This window comes from Salvelinus namaycush, chromosome 7 (genome assembly GCF_016432855.1).
Source record: "Salvelinus namaycush isolate Seneca chromosome 7, SaNama_1.0, whole genome shotgun sequence".
NCBI classification, from domain to species: Eukaryota; Metazoa; Chordata; class Actinopteri; order Salmoniformes; family Salmonidae; genus Salvelinus; species Salvelinus namaycush.
The window spans coordinates 15,938,233-15,956,932 of NC_052313.1; the positions used below are offsets into that span (position 1 = coordinate 15,938,233).

Below are 18,700 nucleotides of genomic sequence, written 5' to 3' on the forward strand. Positions count from 1 at the left end.
GGGTTTTAGTCATTGTGGCATGAAGCCTTAGAGTTTTTGGGAACAGGAGTGATGGTGGTCAGCTTAAAACATGTGGGGATTACAAACTGGGACAAGGAGAGGTTAAAAATGGTTGTGAATAAGCCTGTTAGCTGATCTGCGCATGCTCTGAGAACACACCCTGGAATACCGTTCAGCCCTGTGGCCTTGTGAGTGTTGACCTGATTAAAGACTTTTCTCACGTCGGCATTTGAGATCACCAGTCCTCTGGGTCGGTGGGAGCCCTCTCGCACGGCATGGTGTTGTTATTGTCGAAGCGTGCATAAAATGCATTGAGTTCGTCTGGTAGAGAGGCATCATTGGGCAGATCACAGCTGGGTCTTCCTCTATAATCCGTAATGGACTGTAGCCCCTGCCACATGCAGCAGGTGTCAGAGCCTTTGTAATATGATTCCACCTTATTCCTGTATTGTCCTTTTGCTAGTTTGATGACTCTGCGGAAGTCGTAGTGGGACTTCTTTTACTTGTTCCTGTCCTCAGCCGTAGGCTCAGGGTTTTCTGTGATAGCCCTGTGAGCAGTAGCCCTGTCCCAACCTCAGTGTTAATCCAGGGCTTTTGATTGGGAAAGCAGTGAACCTTCAATGTGGGGACAACGTCGGCGATGCATTTCCTAATGAAGCTGTGGATGTTGACTGTTAAAGGTGATTTATTCTAAACGCTGGGTTTAATCCTTTACACAGGCCTTGGCTCGGAAAGGCAAAACCCTGGCTGTTGTTGCTGTTATGAGTGCAGTACCTTGACATGATGGGTGGGATGTTGGTTCTGTGTGTGTGTGTGTGTGTGTGTGTGTGTGTGTGTGTGTGTGTGTGTGTGTGTGTGTGTGTGTGTGTGTGTGTGTGTGTGTGTGTGTGTGTGTGTGTGTGTGTGTGTCATACAAAATTACACAACCCCCCCCCCCCCCCCCACACCCACACCCACACTGCAGGAGAATCCAAAAACATGTAAATGAATCCATTGGATACACGACGCACCAGTCCCAACGTTGAGCGTCAGATTTTCTCAGGGAAGGGATTTTGTTATTGACCTAGTGGCACAGTTTATTCTGGTCCCTTATGCCACGAGGTGATGTTCACCACCAAGGATGTGGTGACATTGACCTGTCATTGACCTGGCATTGACCTGTCATTGACCTGGCTACATGTGATAAAATATGTCACTGCTGTAATAGCAGAGTTGACGCCAAAACATGAATTCCCCCCGGTTTCTAATTGATTTGCTGCCTTTTATGTTTTTAGAAATGACACCATAACGTGGTAGACTGCTAATGGTTTGACTGATGTTATGTCAGAGAAAAATATTAGCCACAGCATGGTAAAAGCCCTCAAGTGAAAGGTCAAATGCAAATTGGTAAAAAAAATCTATAATATCTGCATGTGTGTGTGTGTGTGTGTGTGTGCGCACGTACAGTATACAGTGTACTATATATATGCCTTTTTATGTATTTTTATGTGCGTGTAAATCCCATTCTACATGAAGCACCCGTACAAGGCCCAGTACGGTGCATTCGGAAAATATTCAGACCGCTTGACTTTTTCCACATTTTGTTACGTTACAGCCTTATTCTAAAATGGATTAAAAAAATAATAATCCTCGTCAATCTACACACAATACCCCATAATGACAATGCAAAAACAGATTTTTTGATAATTTTGCAAATGTATTAAAAATACAAATGAAATATTACATTTACATAAGTAATCAGACCCTTTACTCAGTACTTTATTGATGCACCTTTTGGCAGCGATTACAGGGTATGACAATACAATCTTGGCACACCTGTATTTGGGGAGTTTCTTCCGTTCTTCTCTGTTGCACAGCTATTTTCAAGTCTCTCCAGAGATGTTCGATCGGGTTCAAGTTTGGGCTCTGGCTGGGCCACTCAAGGACATTCAGAGACTTGTCCCGAAGCCACTCCTGCGTTGTCTTGCTGTGTGTTTAGGATCGTTGTCCTGTTGGAAGGTGAAACTTTGCCCCAGTCTGAGGTCCTGAACGCCCTGGAGCAGGATTTCATCAAGGATCTCTCTGTCCTTTGCTCCATTCATCTTTCCCTTGATCCTGTCTAGTCTCCCAGTCCCTGCCGCTGAAAAACATCCCCACAGCATGATGCTGCCACCACCATTCTTCACCGTAGGGATGGTGCTAGGTTTCCTCCAGATGTGATGCTTGGCATTCAGGCCATCTTGGTTTCACAGACCAGAAAATCTTGTTTATCATTGTCTGAGAGTCTTTAGGTGCCTTTTGGCAAATTCTAAGTGGGCTGTGATGTGCCTTTTACTGAGGAGTGGCTTCCGTCTGGCCACTCTACCATAAAGGCCCGATTGGTGGAGTGCAGCAGAGATGGTTGTCCTACTGGAAGGTTCTCCCATCTCCACAGAGGAACTCTAGAACTCAGTCAGAGTGACCATCGGGTTCTTGGTCACCTCCCTGACCAAGGAACTTGTCCCCCAATTGCTCAGTTTGGCCGGGCGGCCAGCTCTAGGAAGAGTCTTGGTGGTTCCAAACTTCTTCCATTTAAGAATGATGGATGCCACTGTGTTCTTGGGGGCCTTCAATGCTGCCGACATTTTTGGTACCCTTCCCCAAATCTGTGCCTCGACACAATCCTGTCTCGGAGCTCTAAGGACAATTCCTTTGACCTCATGGCTTGGTTTTTACTCTGACATGCACTGTCAACTGTGGGACCTTATATAGACAGGTGTGGGCCTTTCCAAATAATGTCCAATCAATTGAATTTACCACAGGTGGAATCCAATGAAGTTGTAGAAACATCTCAAGGAGGATGTGAGCTCAGGGTCTGAATACTTATGTAAAGGAGGTATTTCTGTTTTTTATTGGTAAAATAATTCTATAAAATAATTCAAAATTCTAAAAACCTGTTTTTACTTCATCATTATGGGGTATTGTGTGTAGATTGATGGGGGAAAATAAATTATTTAATCAATTTTAGAATAAGGCTGTAACGTAACAAAATTTGGAAAAAGTCAAGGGGTCTGAACACTTTCCGAATGCACTGTATATTATGTAGCTCTCATAACATTATGCTTGGAGATACAGGAACAATAGCATACAGTCCAGTACTGTAGAATCCAGCAGACCTACTGCATCTACAGTATAACATCACATGTAATTAGACAGTTAGAGGAAGCCAGATTAACCATTTGATCTCAACTCAGTCATCTACCGTTATCTCGCCGTGGACACACCTCCCAGTCAATTTGGCTAAGAGCACCACACTTAGAATTATTAAAGAGCCAACAAGAGGGCCCTTACATGATTAACATAATTACAGCATAATTAAGTTAAAGAAAACACTGGGATGGAGGAAGTCTAATGAGAGATCTAAAGAAAAGGATTTTTCACCAAGACTGTGTATGTTTGTGTGTGTGTGTGTGTGTGTGTGTGTGTGTGTGTGTGTGTGTGTGTGTGTGTGTGTGTGTGTGTGTGTGTGTGTGTGTGTGTGTGTGTGTGTGTGTGTGTGTGTGTGTGTGTGTGTGACTACAAAATGGTGTTTGTAATCATTACACGATGGTAATGAAATTCCATCATGAAACTTTTTTTCGTGCATGGTTGACATTTACTAAACTGAGGAAAAGTGGCCCTGTGTCTAAGGGGCTATGGTTGCCATGTGCAAATTCAGGCAGGCACGCAAGCATGGAGGCACGCGGACAGATTGCCCCCCCCCCCCCCCACACACACACACACACACACTAAACACACACACACACTAAACACACACAGCCCTACAGCCCAGAGGAGCAGGTTCTCTTGTTTAACATGGACATGGAGAGCTTCTGTTCCCGTTGGAGGCTGACATTTAAAACCAGGCCCAAATCACACCTGCTGTTTACCTTCCTAGTGTTACACATCAGGGCCCTTCTCCGTCCACACTCTGCCGCTTACAGGAACCAGACCTGCAGGCTAGCTTTTTATAGCTATTTGATCTATCAGTCTGGTTTACTGTAAGATGTTGTTTGTCACTAACTTTTTAATCAATGTGAAAGTAATAACATCTTAATTGTCCAATAAAGCTTTATTAAAACTCCTCTCCTTCTCTCCCACTCCCAGGTGCTGAACCTCAGCTTGTCCAACAAGGCTTTATTAAAACTCCTCTCCTTCTCTCCCACTCCCAGGTGCTGAACCTCAGCTTGTCCAACAAGGCTTTATTAAAACTCCTCTCCTTCTCTCCCACTCCCAGGTGCTGAACCTCAGCTTGTCCAACAAGGCTTTATTAAAACTCCTCTCCTTCTCTCCCACTCCCAGGTGCTGAACCTCAGCTTGTCCAACAAGGCTTTATTAAAACTCCTCTCCTTCTCTCCCACTCCCAGGTGCTGAACCTCAGCTTGTCCAACAAGGCTTTATTAAAACTCCTTCCACTCTCTCCTCCCAGGCTTTATTAACACACCTCTCCCTCTCCAGGTGCTCAACCTTTTCCTAGCCTTGCTGCTTAGCTCGTTCAGCTCGGACAACCTCTCGGCGCCCGACGACGATGGCGAGATGAACAACCTACAGATTGCCATTGGCCGCATCAAAAGCGGCATGGGCTGGCTCCGAAGCCAGGTTGGGCAGGCACTTGATTTTAAACAGCTATTCATTGTTTAATTACATTTTCATTCTCTACTTTTTTTTGACTATTTAGCATAGACAATTACATATATTCAAAATAAGATACAGCATGAAATGTAGTATGGGCTATGAGTAAAAATTAAACAACCAATATCAACCAAACAACCAATATCAACCAAACAAACAAATTAATCACAAAACCCCCAAAAATAACATGCAAAAAAAGTGAATCTTCTAAACGCAGTTTATTTCTTCATTGCAGATCTGCGACTTCTTCAACGGCAACTTCAAGCGGCGGCGGCAGAAGAGCAAAGAAGCCGAGGCCATGCTGAAGCTCAAGAGGCTGAGCCACTGTGCTCCGCTTGGCGAGGTGGGCAACGGGACAGTGGTGGCGGTGGCGGGAGGGATCGGACGCCACGGGGAGAAGATTATGGTCCCGGAGGTGGACGACAGCTACATGACCAACCCCAACCTGACCATCAGCGTGCCCATCGCTCCTGGCGAGTCGGACGTGGAGTTCCCCGAGGACGAGGATGAGGAGGAAGAGGGGGAGAGCGAGAGCTCAGAGGAGGAGGAGGAGGAGGAGGAGAGCAAGCAGGTAGGATGGGAGTTTGGGTTGGTGGAAGTGAAGGGTACCGATATGGAAGTCTATATCGATATCTGTCGCATTTTTGTGATACAAGCCATTAATGGGCCACTGTAATATATCAGATATTGTTATCCCCAAACATTAAATCAAATCCAATTTTATTAGTCACATACACGTGTTTAGCAGATGATATTGCAGGTGTATTGAAATGCTTATGTTTCTAGCTCCAACAGTGCAGTAATATCTAACATGTAATATCTAATAATTCCACAACAATAGACACAATATACACAAATCTAAAGTAAAGGAATGGAATTAAGAATATATAAATATTTGGGCGAGCAATGTCAGAGCGGCATAGACTAAGATACAGTAGAATAGGATATAATATAGTATATACATATGAGATGAGTAATGCAAAACATGTAAACATTATTAAAGTGACTAATGTTCCATTATTAAAGTGGCCAGTGATTTCAAGACTATGTATATAGGGCAGCAGCCTCTAATGTGCTAATGATGGCTATTTAACAGTCTGATGGCCTTGAGATAGAAGATGTTTTTCAGTTTCTCAGTCCCAGCTTTGATGCACCTGTACTGACCACGCCTTCTGGATGAAAGTGGGGTGAACAGGCAGTGGCTCGGGTGGTTGTTGTCCTTGTTGATCTTTTTGGCCTTCCTGTGAAATCGGGTGCTGTCGGTGCTCTGGAAGGCAGGTAGTTTGCCCCCAGTGATGCGTTGAGCAGACCGCACCACCCTCTGGAGAGCCCTGCGGTTGTGGGCGGTGCAGTTGCCGTACAGGTGGTGAAACAGCCCGACAGGATGCTTTCAATTGTGCATCTGTAAAAGTTTGTGAGGGTTTTAGGTGCCAAGACAAATTTCGCCTTCTTCACCACACTGTCTGTGTGGTTGGCCAATTTCAGTTTGTCAGTGATGTGTATGCCGAGGAACTTGAAGCTTTCCACCTTCTCCACTGCGGTCCCGTCTATGTGGATAGGGGGGTGCTCCCTCTGCTCTTTCTTGAAGTCCACGATCAGCTCCTTTGTTTTGTTGACGTTGGGTGAGAGGTTATTTTCCTGGCACCACACTCCCAGGGCCCTCACCTCCTCCCTGTAGGCTATCTCATTATTGTTGGTAATCAGGCCTACTACTGTTGTGTCGTCTGCAAACGTGATGATTGAGTTGGAGGCGTGCATGGCCACGCAGTCATGGGTGAACAGGGAGTACAGCAGGGGGCTGAGCACGCATCCTTGTGGGGCCCCAGTGTTGAGGATCAGTGAAGTGGAGGTGTTGTTTCCTACCTTCACCACCTGGGGGTGGCCAGTCAGGAAGTACAGGACCCAGTTGCACAGGGCGGGGTTCAGACCCAGGGTCTCGAGCTTAATGATGAGCTTGGTGTTGAATGCTGAGCTGTAGTCAATGAACAGCATTCTTACATAGGTATTCCTCTTGTCCAGATGGGATAGGGCAGTGTACAGTGCGATGGTGATTGCATCGTCTGTGGATCTATTGGGGCGGTAAGCAAATTGAAGTGACTACTCTCTCAAAGCACTTCATGATGACAGAAAAGAGTGCTGCTGGGCGATAGTCATTTAGTTCAGTTACTTTTGCTTTTTGGGTACATGAACAATAGTGGATATCTTGAAGCATGTGGGGAGAGCAGACTGGGATAGGGAAAGATTGAATATGTCCGTAAACACTACAGTCAACTGGTCTGCGCATGCTTTCAAGGACGCGGCTAGGGATACCGTCTGGGCCGGCAGCCTTGCGAGGGTTAACACGCTTAAATGTCTTACTCACGTCGGCCACGGAGAAGGAGAGCCCACAGTCCTTGGTAGCGGTCCGCGTCGGTGGCAATGTGTTAACCTCAAAGCGGGCGAAGAAGGTGTTTTGTTTGTTCGGAAGCAAGATGTCGGTGTCCGCGACAGAGGGAATAACTACACTGTTTGCATTCTGCCATATTCCCAGTTACCTTGCCTTGGTTAAATGCGATGGTTCGCGCTTTCAGTTTTGCGCGAATGCTGGCATCTATCCATTGTTTCTGGTTAGGGTAGGTACATCTCCTATACAATTCCTGGTAAACTCAGTCACCGGATCAGTGTATTCGTCAATGTTATTCTCGGAGGCTACCCGAAACATATCCCAGTCCGTGTAATCAAAACAATCTTGAAGCGTGGATTCCGATTGGTCAGACCAGCGTTGAATAGTCCTTAGCACGGGTACTTCGTGTTTGAGTTTCTGCCTATAGGAAGGGAGTAGAAAAATGGAGTCGTTACATCATAGAGGCTAATATTTTCTACTTGAATTAGTGATTGACTTCGGACGGCAGACTGCTGCTAGGTACGGAAATATGACAGAGTTGGTCTTGTCTCACACTGTAGGCATTGCCATGTGTGCTTGTCTCCCTCATGTTAGAACTGTGATGTTCATTGTGTCTACTAAATGTGGGTCAGATGTATGTATGAGTTCTTCTAGTCTTCTGGTCCACCCTCCCTTTTCTCTCCTCTCTCTCTCTCCCCCCTCATCTTTTCTCTCTCTCTCTCTCTCTCTCTCTCTCTCTCTCTCTCTCTCTCTCTCTCTCTCTCCCTCATCTTTTCTCTCTCTCCACCCTCCTCTCTCTCTCATTCCATCCCTCTCCCTCTCTCTCTGTCTGAAGTGAGCTGCTCCAAGCCCACGCACAAAGGCTATTTTCATGCCCTGTTTTGTTTTCTCACTTCCTCCAGAGCAATTTGGCCCTGAGCGGACACTTCCCAAAATGGATGCCCTGTCCAATTTTACACCTTGTAATGGAACGTTTTGCAAATGTTTATGGAAACCTGATACAGCATTCTCAACATGTATGGAACAGGTTGTTAATATATATACACTACCATTCAAAAGTTTGGGGCCACTTATAAATGTCCTTGTTTTGAAAGAAAAGCACATTTTTTGTCCAATAAAATAGCGTTAAATTGATCAGAAATACAGTGTAGACATTGTTAATGTTGTAAATTACTATTGTAGCTGGAAACGCCTGATCTTAAATGGAATATCTACATAGGCGTACAGAGGCCCATTATCAGCAACCATCACTCCTGTGTTCCAATGGCACGTTGTGTTAGCTAATCCAAGTTTATCATTTTAAAAGGCTAATTGATCATTGGAAAACCGTTTTGCAATTATGTTAGCACAGCTGAAAACTGTTGTGCTGATTAAAGAAGCAATAAAACTGGCCTTCTTTAGACTAGTTGAGTATCTGGAGCATCAGCATTTGTGGGTTCAGGCTCAAAATGCCCAGAAACAAAGCTCTTTCTTCTGAGACTCGTCAGTCTATTCTTGTTCTGAGAAATGAAGGCTATTCCATGCGAGATATTGCCAAGAAACTGAAGATCTCGTACGATGCTGTGTACTACTCCCTTCACAGAACAGAGCAAACTGGCTCTAACCAGAATATAAAGAGGAATGGGAGACCCCGGTGCACAACTGAGCAAGAGGACAAGTACATTAGAGTGTCTAGTTTGAGAAACAGATGCTTCACAAGTCCTCAACTGGCAGCTTCATTAAATAGTACCCGCAAAACACTAGTCTCAACGTCAACAGCGAAGAGGCGACTCCGGGATGCTGGCCTTCTAGGCAGAGTTGCAAAGAAAAAGCCATATCTCAGACTGGCCAATAAAATGAAAAGATTAAGATGGGCAAAAGAACACAGACACTGGACAGAGGAACTCTACCTAGAAGGCCAGCATCCCGGAGTCGCCTCTTTACTGTTGACGTTGAGACTGGTGTTTTGCGGGTGCTATTTAATGAAGCTGCCAGTTGAGGACTTGTGAGGCGTCTGTTTCTCAAATTAGACACTCTAATGTACTTGTCCTCTTGCTCAGTTGTGCACCGGGGTCTCCCACTCCTCTTTCTATTTTGCACTTTTCGCACCAAAGTACGTTCATCTCTAGGAGACAGAACGCGTCTCCTTCCTGAGCGGTATGACGGCTGCATGGTCTCATGGTGTTTATACTTGTGTACTATTGTTTGTACAGATGAACGCGGTACCTTCAGGTGTTTGGAAATTGCTCCCAAGGATGAACCAGACTTGCGGAGGTCTACAATTTCTTTCTGAGGTCTTGGCTGATTTCTTTTGAATTCCCCATGATGTCAAACAAAGAGGCACTGAGTTTGAAGGTAGGCCTTGAAATACATCCACAGGTACACCTCCAATTGACTCAAATGATGTCAATGATGCCTATCAGAAGCTTCTAAAGCCATGACATAATTTTCTGGAATTTTCCAAGCTGTTTAAAGGCACAGTCAACTTAGTGTATGTTAACTTCTGACCCACTGGAATTGTGAAACACTGAATGATAAGTGAAATACTCTGTCTGTAAACAATTGTTGGAAAAATTACTTGTGTCATGCACAAAGTAGATATCCTCACCAACTTGCCAAAACTATAGTTTGTTAACAAGAAATGTGTGGAGTGGTTGAAAAACGAGTTTTAATGACTCCAACCTAAGTGTGTGTAAACTTCCGACTTCAACTGTATATATATATATGTATATATATATATATAGAGAGAGAGAGAGAGAGAGAGGGGGGAAAAGCAGTTGTTTACATCTATTTTCTCTTCCGTTCTCTCTGCCTCCATTTGTCTCTCTCGCTCTCCCTCCATCCCTCTAAACAGAGCTGACTTATCTGTGTCGGTTTGTCTCTTTGCACACCTGTGCTCCAATTAGTTTTAAGAGAGCGGTCACGTCTTGCCCACCCGCTTTAATCTTACTATGCACCTGTCCTCTCACCGTCCCTTGTTCTCTCTTTCTCTCTTTTATCCCTTCACTCACTCCATCTCTATACACCTGCCTGTGCCCCCACTCTCTCTGTTTTTATCTTTATCCCTACAACTGTCTCTGACTCCTTCCACCCTCCATCTCTCTCTCTCTCTCTCTTGCTTTTTCTCTTTCTCTCTTTTTCTCTCTTTTAAGACAACCTGTTATATGCATGTCACCCATGGAGGCTGTATCAGGTTTGCTGTAGCTCACTGTGTAGATAATCAGGAAGTACACGCAGGGTTCCCTAGCCAGTCTCCCGTACAGAGCAGGCATCTGCTTCTATCCAGCTAACCGTGGCCTCAGATGCATCTCAGACCTCAGACCTGTCGCTATCCTTTATCAGGAAAAGGGCAGCGAGAGAGAACATTGCCCTGAAACATTAGTTAGCACCTAAAAGATAATTAGAACAATTCAAAACATTGGCAACAGTAAACATGTTGTCCCCCACAAATGATTGGGCCAATTTCAGTTATCGTGTGTGACCACAGATTATCCATTATATTGACCAGATACTCTGACAATGCTAGCAGTGCTAGCTGTGCCACTAGAGATTCTGGGTCCAGGCTCTGTTGCAGCCGGCCACACAATTGGCCCAGCGTCGTCCGGGTTAGGGGAGGGTTTGGCCGGCAGGGATGTCCTTGTCCCATCGCGCACTAGTGACTCCTGTAGCGGGCCAGGCGCAGTGCACGCTGACACGGTCGCCAAGAGCCCTGTGTTTCCTCTAACACATTGGTGCGTCCGGGTTAAGTGGGCATTGTGTCAGGAAGCAGTTGGTTGGGTTGTGTTTCGGAGGACGCACGGCTCTCGACCTTCGCCTCTCCCTAGTCTGTATGGGAGTTGCAGCGATGAGACAAGACTGTAACTACCAATTGGATACCATAAATTTGGGGAGAAAACAGGGTAAAAAAAAAAGTAAATAAATAAATGAGAAAATGGAAGGCAGTTAGCCTGTACCAGTCTCTTTAGCTAATAATCTCCCTGTACTCCATATCATGCACCAAAGAGACTGCCCTTTTCGCCATCTTCAAATATGAACATTCTATCATTAATGAGCTTGAGGAGAACAGAGGATTTGATCCTGATTCGATCACCCTCATTGCTATCATCCAATTGGAACTCGCTTTTTTCTCTCCACAGAACACAGTTGGTATCTGGTTGCTAAACAACCGTTTTTTGTTTGTCCAGATGAAACTATTCATCTGGGGTGGCAGGTAGCCTAGTGGTTAGAACACTGGGCCAGTAACCAAAATGTTGTTAGTTCAAATCCCTAAGCTGACAAGGTAAAAACCTGTCATTTTGCCCCTGAACAAGGCAGTTAACCCACTGTTCGTTCGGCCGTCATTGTAAATAAGAATTTGTTCTTAACTGACTTGCCTAGTTAAATAAAATAAAATAAAATTGCTAGCTCAGATATACATTCTCAAAGTAAATACAAATAAACTTTGATTTGATTTGATTGCATTTGTGTTTTTGGACAATGTACCATTCTGCCCGAGTTGTGCAGATTAATGTTAGATTTGAGAAGGGCGCGCTTCCCTCCGCGCTTTCGCCCGATGACGTAACGTTCAACTGGGCCAGCATAACATAGCATCAGTATACTAGTAACAACCTAAGTATTACAAAACGTATATTTGATCAAATAAGCCACATGTAGCAAATAAGCGATTCAATGTTTTCTTAAACAAATTCAACACTCTCTCATTGACCTCCATACAAACACACAACAACAACAAAACGCCACTTGCTGGAGAAGACAGATTTTGGGCCCAGTTATCCCTCTCACTTCAACTCATCCTCTCTGGTTTGACTCACAAATGTCAGTTACTGTATTTACTATAGCTTCCGCCGTGGGTCAATCAGTGTCATTTTATAAATGCCGGATCTCTATGGCAAGATACATCATTCACCCAGTTTTGTCAAAATCGGGCCAGTGCTGTCTGAGATATTGCGTGTGACTAACATACAAACAAATGGACAGACGAACAGATAAACAGACGAACGGACAGAGACCAATCCACAGTTCCCTTCTCGATTACATGGTGGAGGACAATTAAGAGTTACAATAGGTTAGCAGCAGGCAAAAAGCGTCTCCGCTCTTGTTTTTACTATGAAGAGACTATGCAGCTGAGGCAGACATGGGCTCGTCCCTTTCACAACACCTCAACGTCAAAGTATGGCCGGGAGGGTGTGATAGAATAAAGCAGCGCCCTGCGTTAGCTCGCACCCGGGACAAATCTCCCATATGAGCTGTAATGCCACAGCCAGCTGAAAGACTGGGGAAATTTAGATGGGATTTTTTCACCTCTGACGCCCACCTTACCTCTTCTTCAGTCAACGGCCTGTCTCTGATTCATCACTACAGGGGCCAAGGCCCGAACCACTATTTACACTTCGGAGGGAAGGGTGTGTGTGCATGTGTGTGTGTTTGTGGAGCCTGGAACCCTAGCTGCTGTTGACCATTCATAAGCATAGCTTTCTAACTCTAAAGTCAACTCCTTCGCTAATGACTTGATATTGTTTTAGCGGGAGGCTTATGTTGATTATCCCACTAACAGGGTTATTGTGCAAGGCTAATCTTGCTCAGATGAGCGTGGAGCTTAACATAGAGAGACCATGCTCATGTTACAGTGCTACACATCCTGCCGGTATGTTTATAGTTCCCTTCTCCTAGAGGGTATACCTCTGCATACTCCACAACATGTGGTTTGTTATGATACAGAAACTCATTTGAAAGACAATTTGGAAATGGTTCTTTCCTTATAAGTAAATGATGTGATTTGCATGTTATTGGAAATTCACAGTTGAGTCATTCAGAACTTTCTGAAAGTAATATTATAGCCTGAAGCTACTGTACTGTATGTATTGAGATGCTTTGCATTCTAACTGTCATACTAGTATGGATAAGAACATGTCGGGCAGCAAAGTGACGTTGTGGGATTTGGAGAAGAGCAGGAATTGATCGGTGGGAGACACCAGGCAGCTGGTGGGAAGGCTCAGAGGCTCGGGTTCTCCAGGGACCAACAGTTGCGTAACGGCACACAGCTGTGTCCGAGCGCCGCACAGCGCAACCACGACAACGCTGCCACGGCAACAACCGGGTACATCTCAGATCCCAGAGGCTCTGAGACTGATGAGGAAATGGGATACATGATTTATCATTTATTGACGGAAAACATGCTTGAAATTGTTTTGGCAGGGATTTTTCTCGTAGCATATCAATGGCTCTAATGTTATGTCTAAATAAGGGTGAAAGCCAAGCCTCTTCGAGAAATGGGTATGCAGGCTTTTCCTCCAACCCTGCTGTAACATACCTGATTCAGCTTATCAGCTAATCAAGATCCTGGTAACAGCTAATTAAAACCAGAATCAGGTATAGCCACTTTTCAGACATCTCCTTATTGTTTATGTTCTATAAAACATACACCTCCGTTTTCGACTAGCCAGGTCAAGGATGGTGTCACTCGGGCAGTGATACATTACTTTTGGAGTTTCTCATCAAGCTTATTCTGTTGGTCTTTGCAACCCTTTGAATACCTAAAACCCTTAATGTCTGCCACAACACCAATAACTCCTGATCCTTAACCTAGGGTGACCACCTTTAAAATACCCAAATGAGGGACAATAGGATGATTTTGCGGGACATTCGCAGCAAAATATAACATTGTTGTCCTCAAATATCACAAAAAATCCCTGCAAAATCCTGGAGGGACTAGTTATATATACATTCAAGGGAGTCCTTTTTTGTAGAGTTTGAGATTGTGTGTGTGTGTGTGTGTGTGTGTGTGTGTGTGTGTGTGTGTGTGTGTGTGTGTGTGTGTGTGTGTGTGTGTGTGTGTGTGTGTGTGTGTGTGTGTGTGTGTGTGTGTGTGTGTGTGTGTGTTTGTGCAACACTGCTTAGTGCCCAATTCTCTCCCCAGAGGGGCTATTTATAGGTATGTTATGTGGGGGACAATGCACCTGGTATTTGTGATAGTTTCAAGTTTCAAGTTTTATTTGTCACGCACAAATACACTGAAATGCTTAACTTGCAAGTATTCAATATTAAAATAGTATGACAAAAACACAAGAAATAAGAAATAAGAGAGAAAACTAGAATATCATAAGAATGTAAGCTATGTACAGGGTCAGTGCCAGTAGCAAAAATTACAATGTGCAGGGATGTACATTTGGAGAAAGTGACTGGTAGCACGATAAACAATAATAATAATAGTAATAATAATAATGAAAATAATGATAATAATAATAATGACAATAATGATAATGATAATGATAATAATAATGATAATAATAAAAATGATATTAATGATAATAATGATAATAATAAAACTGATATTAATGATAATAATGATAATAATAAAAAATTATAATAAGGATAATGATAATGATAAAAACAAAAATTATAATACTAATTATAATACAAATGATAATAATACTTATTATAATAATAATAGTAATAGTTAACAGTATGTCAGAACTATAAGTGTTGGGTGGGTATGTGAGTGGTGTGTGTGTGTATGAAGGTGTATTTGTCTATTGGGACCATGGGCGTAGTATACAACCAGTGTTATTGGTTCAGGTATACCAGACATACCAACTCCCCTGTCACCCCCTAAGCTGAGTACGATGGGCCTGTAAAACACAAAGGCTCATGGGAGGCCCGCTCGACAGGCGGAGCAGTAATGTACATCTGATGATGTGTTGTTACAAGCCTGACATGGGTATGGTATGACCAGTAAAACTCAACAGATGACATGAGATGACATAAAAGGTTTATCTGTGTATCTAGAAGGAAAAGCAAAAGAAAGCTTCATGATCATGAAGTTGACCAGGACAATGACTGTATTGGTTTTAGGTTGATGTCATTGTTCTCGTCGGGCGTTCATGGGTTTAGTGACAGTGGTAATAGAATACTGATCCTCTAAAGCCAAGAGAATGTAAAAGTGAAATTGGGGTAAAAGTTGTTTGTTGAAGGGCCCCCTCGCTGTATTGTCTGCAGAGAATGGCTGTATGACTGTATTGGTGATGAACAGTTGAGAGGATCTACTGTACTGTTAAGTAATCCCTCTCTCTCTCTGAGCTGTGCTCTCCAATGATAGCATTCTTGAGGTTGGAGGGAATGCATAGAGAATTCCAAAATTCCAAATGACTTTAGAGAATAGATGAATAAAGGTATGGATTGGCCTTCACTTTAGCCCACTTTACAAGTATGAAAACATCAGTCATACTTCTGTTTTGGGGTGCACCATCCCTTTAAATGACACATGGCCATGGACATGAAGGAATTAAATAATGATTTAACGTTGAGGGTTTATTATGTCCAAAGCTGACTTTTGTCACCCTGGAACTTCCTCTACCCACACTTTACTCTGTGTTTATGCCTGCTGTCTTCTTGACTCTGGTGTTGTCACCTCACCTGCAGCACAGACACTACAGTTACCCTGGAAACAGTCCACAGTGTCCCAGTGTAAATATTTACTTCAAAAGTAGACGCTGCATTTTTCCATGTACAAGGTAACAAAAGTATATAATAGAAAATATATAGATATACACTGACTATACAAAACATAAGGGGAGTTGGTGTCGGGACTGTGACCCTGAGGGGGCAGGGTGGTGAGAGGGGAGTTGGTGTCGGGACTGTGACCCTGAGGGGGCAGGGTGGTGAGAGGTGAGTCAGTGTCGGGACTGTGACCCTGAGGGGGCTGGGTGGTGAGAGGTGAGTCAGTGTCGGGACTGTGACCCTGAGGGGGCTGGGTGGTGAGAGGGGAGTCAGTGTCGGGACTGTGACCCTGAGGGGGCTGGGTGGTGAGAGGGGAGTCAGTGTCGGGACTGTGACCCTGAGGGGGCAGGGTGGTGAGAGGGGAGTTGGTGTCGGGACTGTGACCCTGAGGGGGCTGGGTGGTGAGAGGTGAGTCAGTGTCGGGACTGTGACCCTGAGGGGGCTGGGTGGTGAGAGGGGAGTTGGTGTCGGGACTGTGACCCTGAGGGGGCTGGGTGGTGAGAGGTGAGTCAGTGTCGGGACTGTGACCCTGAGGGGGCAGGGTGGTGAGAGGGGAGTTGGTGTCGGGACTGTGACCCTGAGGGGGCTGGGTGGTGAGAGGTGAGTCAGTGTCGGGACTGTGACCCTGAGGGGGCAGGGTGGTGAGAGGGGAGTTGGTGTCGGGACTGTGACCCTGAGGGGGCTGGGTGGTGAGAGGGGAGTTGGTGTCGGGACTGTGACCCTGAGGGGGCAGGGTGGTGAGAGGGGAGTTGGTGTCGGGACTGTGACCCTGAGGGGGCTGGGTGGTGAGAGGGGAGTCAGTGTCGGGACTGTGACCCTGAGGGGGCTGGGTGGTGAGAGGGGAGTCGGTGTCGGGACTGTGACCCTGAGGGGGCAGGGTGGTGAGAGGGGAGTCGGTGTCGGGACTGTGACCCTGAGGGGGCAGGGTGGTGAGAGGGGAGTCGGTGTCGGGACTGTGACCCTGAGGGGGCAGGGTGGTGAGAGGGGAGTCGGTGTCGGGATTGTGACCCTGAGGGGGCAGGGTGGTAAGAGGGGAGTCAGTGTCGGGACTGTGACCCTGAGGGGGCTGGGTGGTGAGAGGGGAGTTGGTGTCGGGACTGTGACCCTGAGGGGGCTGGGTGGTGAGAGGGGAGTCGGTGTCGGGACTGTGACCCTGAGGGGGCTGGGTGGTTAGAGGGGAGTCGGTGTCGGGACTGTGACCCAGAAGGGGCTGGGTGGTGAGAGGGGAGTTGGTGTCGGGACTGTGACCCTGAGGGGGCTGGGTGGTGAGAGGGGAGTCGGTGTCGGGACTGTGACCCTGAGGGGGCTGGGTGGTTAGAGGGGAGTCGGTGTCGGGACTGTGACCCAGAAGGGGCTGGGTGGTGAGAGGGGAGTTGGTGTCGGGACTGTGACCCTGAGGGGGCTGGGTGGTGAGAGGGGAGTCGGTGTCGGGACTGTGACCCTGAGAGGGCTGGGTGGTTAGAGGGGAGTCGGTGTCGGGACTGTGACCCAGAAGGGGCTGGGTGGTGAGAGGGGAGTCGGTGTCGGGACTGTGACCCTGAGGGGGCTGGGTGGTGAGAGGGGAGTCGGTGTCGGGACTGTGACCCTGAGGGGGCTGGGTGGTGAGAGGTGAGTCAGTGTCGGGACTGTGACCCAGAAGGGGGCTAGGTGGTGAGAGGGGAGTCAGTGTCGGGACTGTGACCCTGAGGGGGCAGGGTGGTGAGAGGGGAGTCGGTGTCGGGACTGTGACCCTGAGGGGGTTGGGTGGTGAGAGGGGAGTCGGTGTTGGGACTGTGATCACGATGGGTGGTGTGTGTGTGTGTGTGTGTGTGTGTGTGTGTGTGTGTGTGTGTGTGTGTGTGTGTGTGTGTGTGTGCGCATATGGACACGCACATATGGAGCTCATAGCAATATGAGCTCGTGTCCAACCCTGCCCCACCATGACAGAACCCAGAGTGTGATCACGTGTTAGCCTGCAGGGCGTCAACAACAGGAAGAAAGAGCTAGAGCCAGAAACCAGACAGAATATCCTGGGTAGGATATTCTGTCACATCACCCTGATTACATACATCCGACACTGATTACATAACAGACACACAATGTCAAATGGATGGCATATTATTAAGCAGGGTTACTGAAGTGTGTCTTCAAGTAGCTTGGCAATGTATTTCCTCAGTGCTTACTGTAAAAGGTGAATACTGTAACCTCTAGCTTTACACAGTAAAGTACAGTATGTGTGGAGAAACAAATATCACACTGAATACCCATATAAAGAGTTTCAGGAGCTTGCCTCTGTCTATCATGCTATAATATCAGTCCAGATCGCTGATAGCTTGATTTGATTTTGCCAGATTAGATTGAAACAAATGCTGCAGATTATCGCTTTCCAAGCAAAAGATTAAGATGTGCTGTAAGTTACAATATGGTAAATGCCACAAAGGTAATACCAGGTTAGGTTCTATATGAGACTTTGTGCCCATGTCAGGGTTTACCAAAATTGGACCCAGAAGCAGACCAGGACAAGGTGAGTATGAAGATGGTGAGTATTTATTAATAAATGAGAACGTGGAGGTAGATAGTTCCAGGTGGTGGAGCGGGCAGCGGAGGTGTGTTGATGGGATTGGATAGGCAGATCCAAGGGATAAACAAAAACTGGCGACGAGCAGACAGGGATGGGATATGGGTTCCGGGTGAATGGCTGTAGACAGAACAAACGGAGGTAAGTTAAAGGCAAGCAAGACGTACAAAACAACAAAACAAAACAAACTCTATCAACTGGAGGCTGGTTCGTGGGCACAACATACTGTTCATGGCTAACGATCCGGCAGGGAATGGATGTCAGGTCCGGGCTTAAGAAGAGGAGAGATGATGATCAGGACCAGGTGTGCAGATAGCTGATGGGATACAGGTGCGGGTAATCAGAACTCCCAACTGGCTACATTGCCCGGCAACCAGACAGGGTGCGTTCCAGGACGCCGGAAAAAACACTCCAGGACAGAACACAGGCAAAAAACAGACTCAGGAAACGGGATTCGTGACAGCCCAGGCTTTATATGCACCAGAACAGAAGTAGTTATTACTGGGAGAATTATAACCTTCAGAATGTTTCTCATAAATGGAGAAAAAGACTGAATGACTCTCTCCATATCTACCAGATCCCATTCTCTTGTCAATAAATCACCAATATAGCAATACACCAGTCATCAATCACCTGATAATAACTATTTTCATCTA

The 18,700-nt window shown here is 45.9% G+C and overlaps 1 protein-coding gene across 1 annotated transcript in view; it reads left to right on the top strand.

Moving 5' to 3' along the window:
• LOC120051023 (sodium channel protein type 4 subunit alpha-like) overlaps positions 1-18,700 on the top strand; it is a 158,403-nt gene that overhangs the window by 109,881 nt on the left and 29,822 nt on the right. The window contains exons 16-17 of the mRNA XM_038997609.1: positions 4,456-4,596; positions 4,865-5,200. Coding sequence (XP_038853537.1) covers positions 4,456-4,596; positions 4,865-5,200 — 477 coding nt within the window. The remainder of the gene's footprint in view (positions 1-4,455; positions 4,597-4,864; positions 5,201-18,700) is intronic.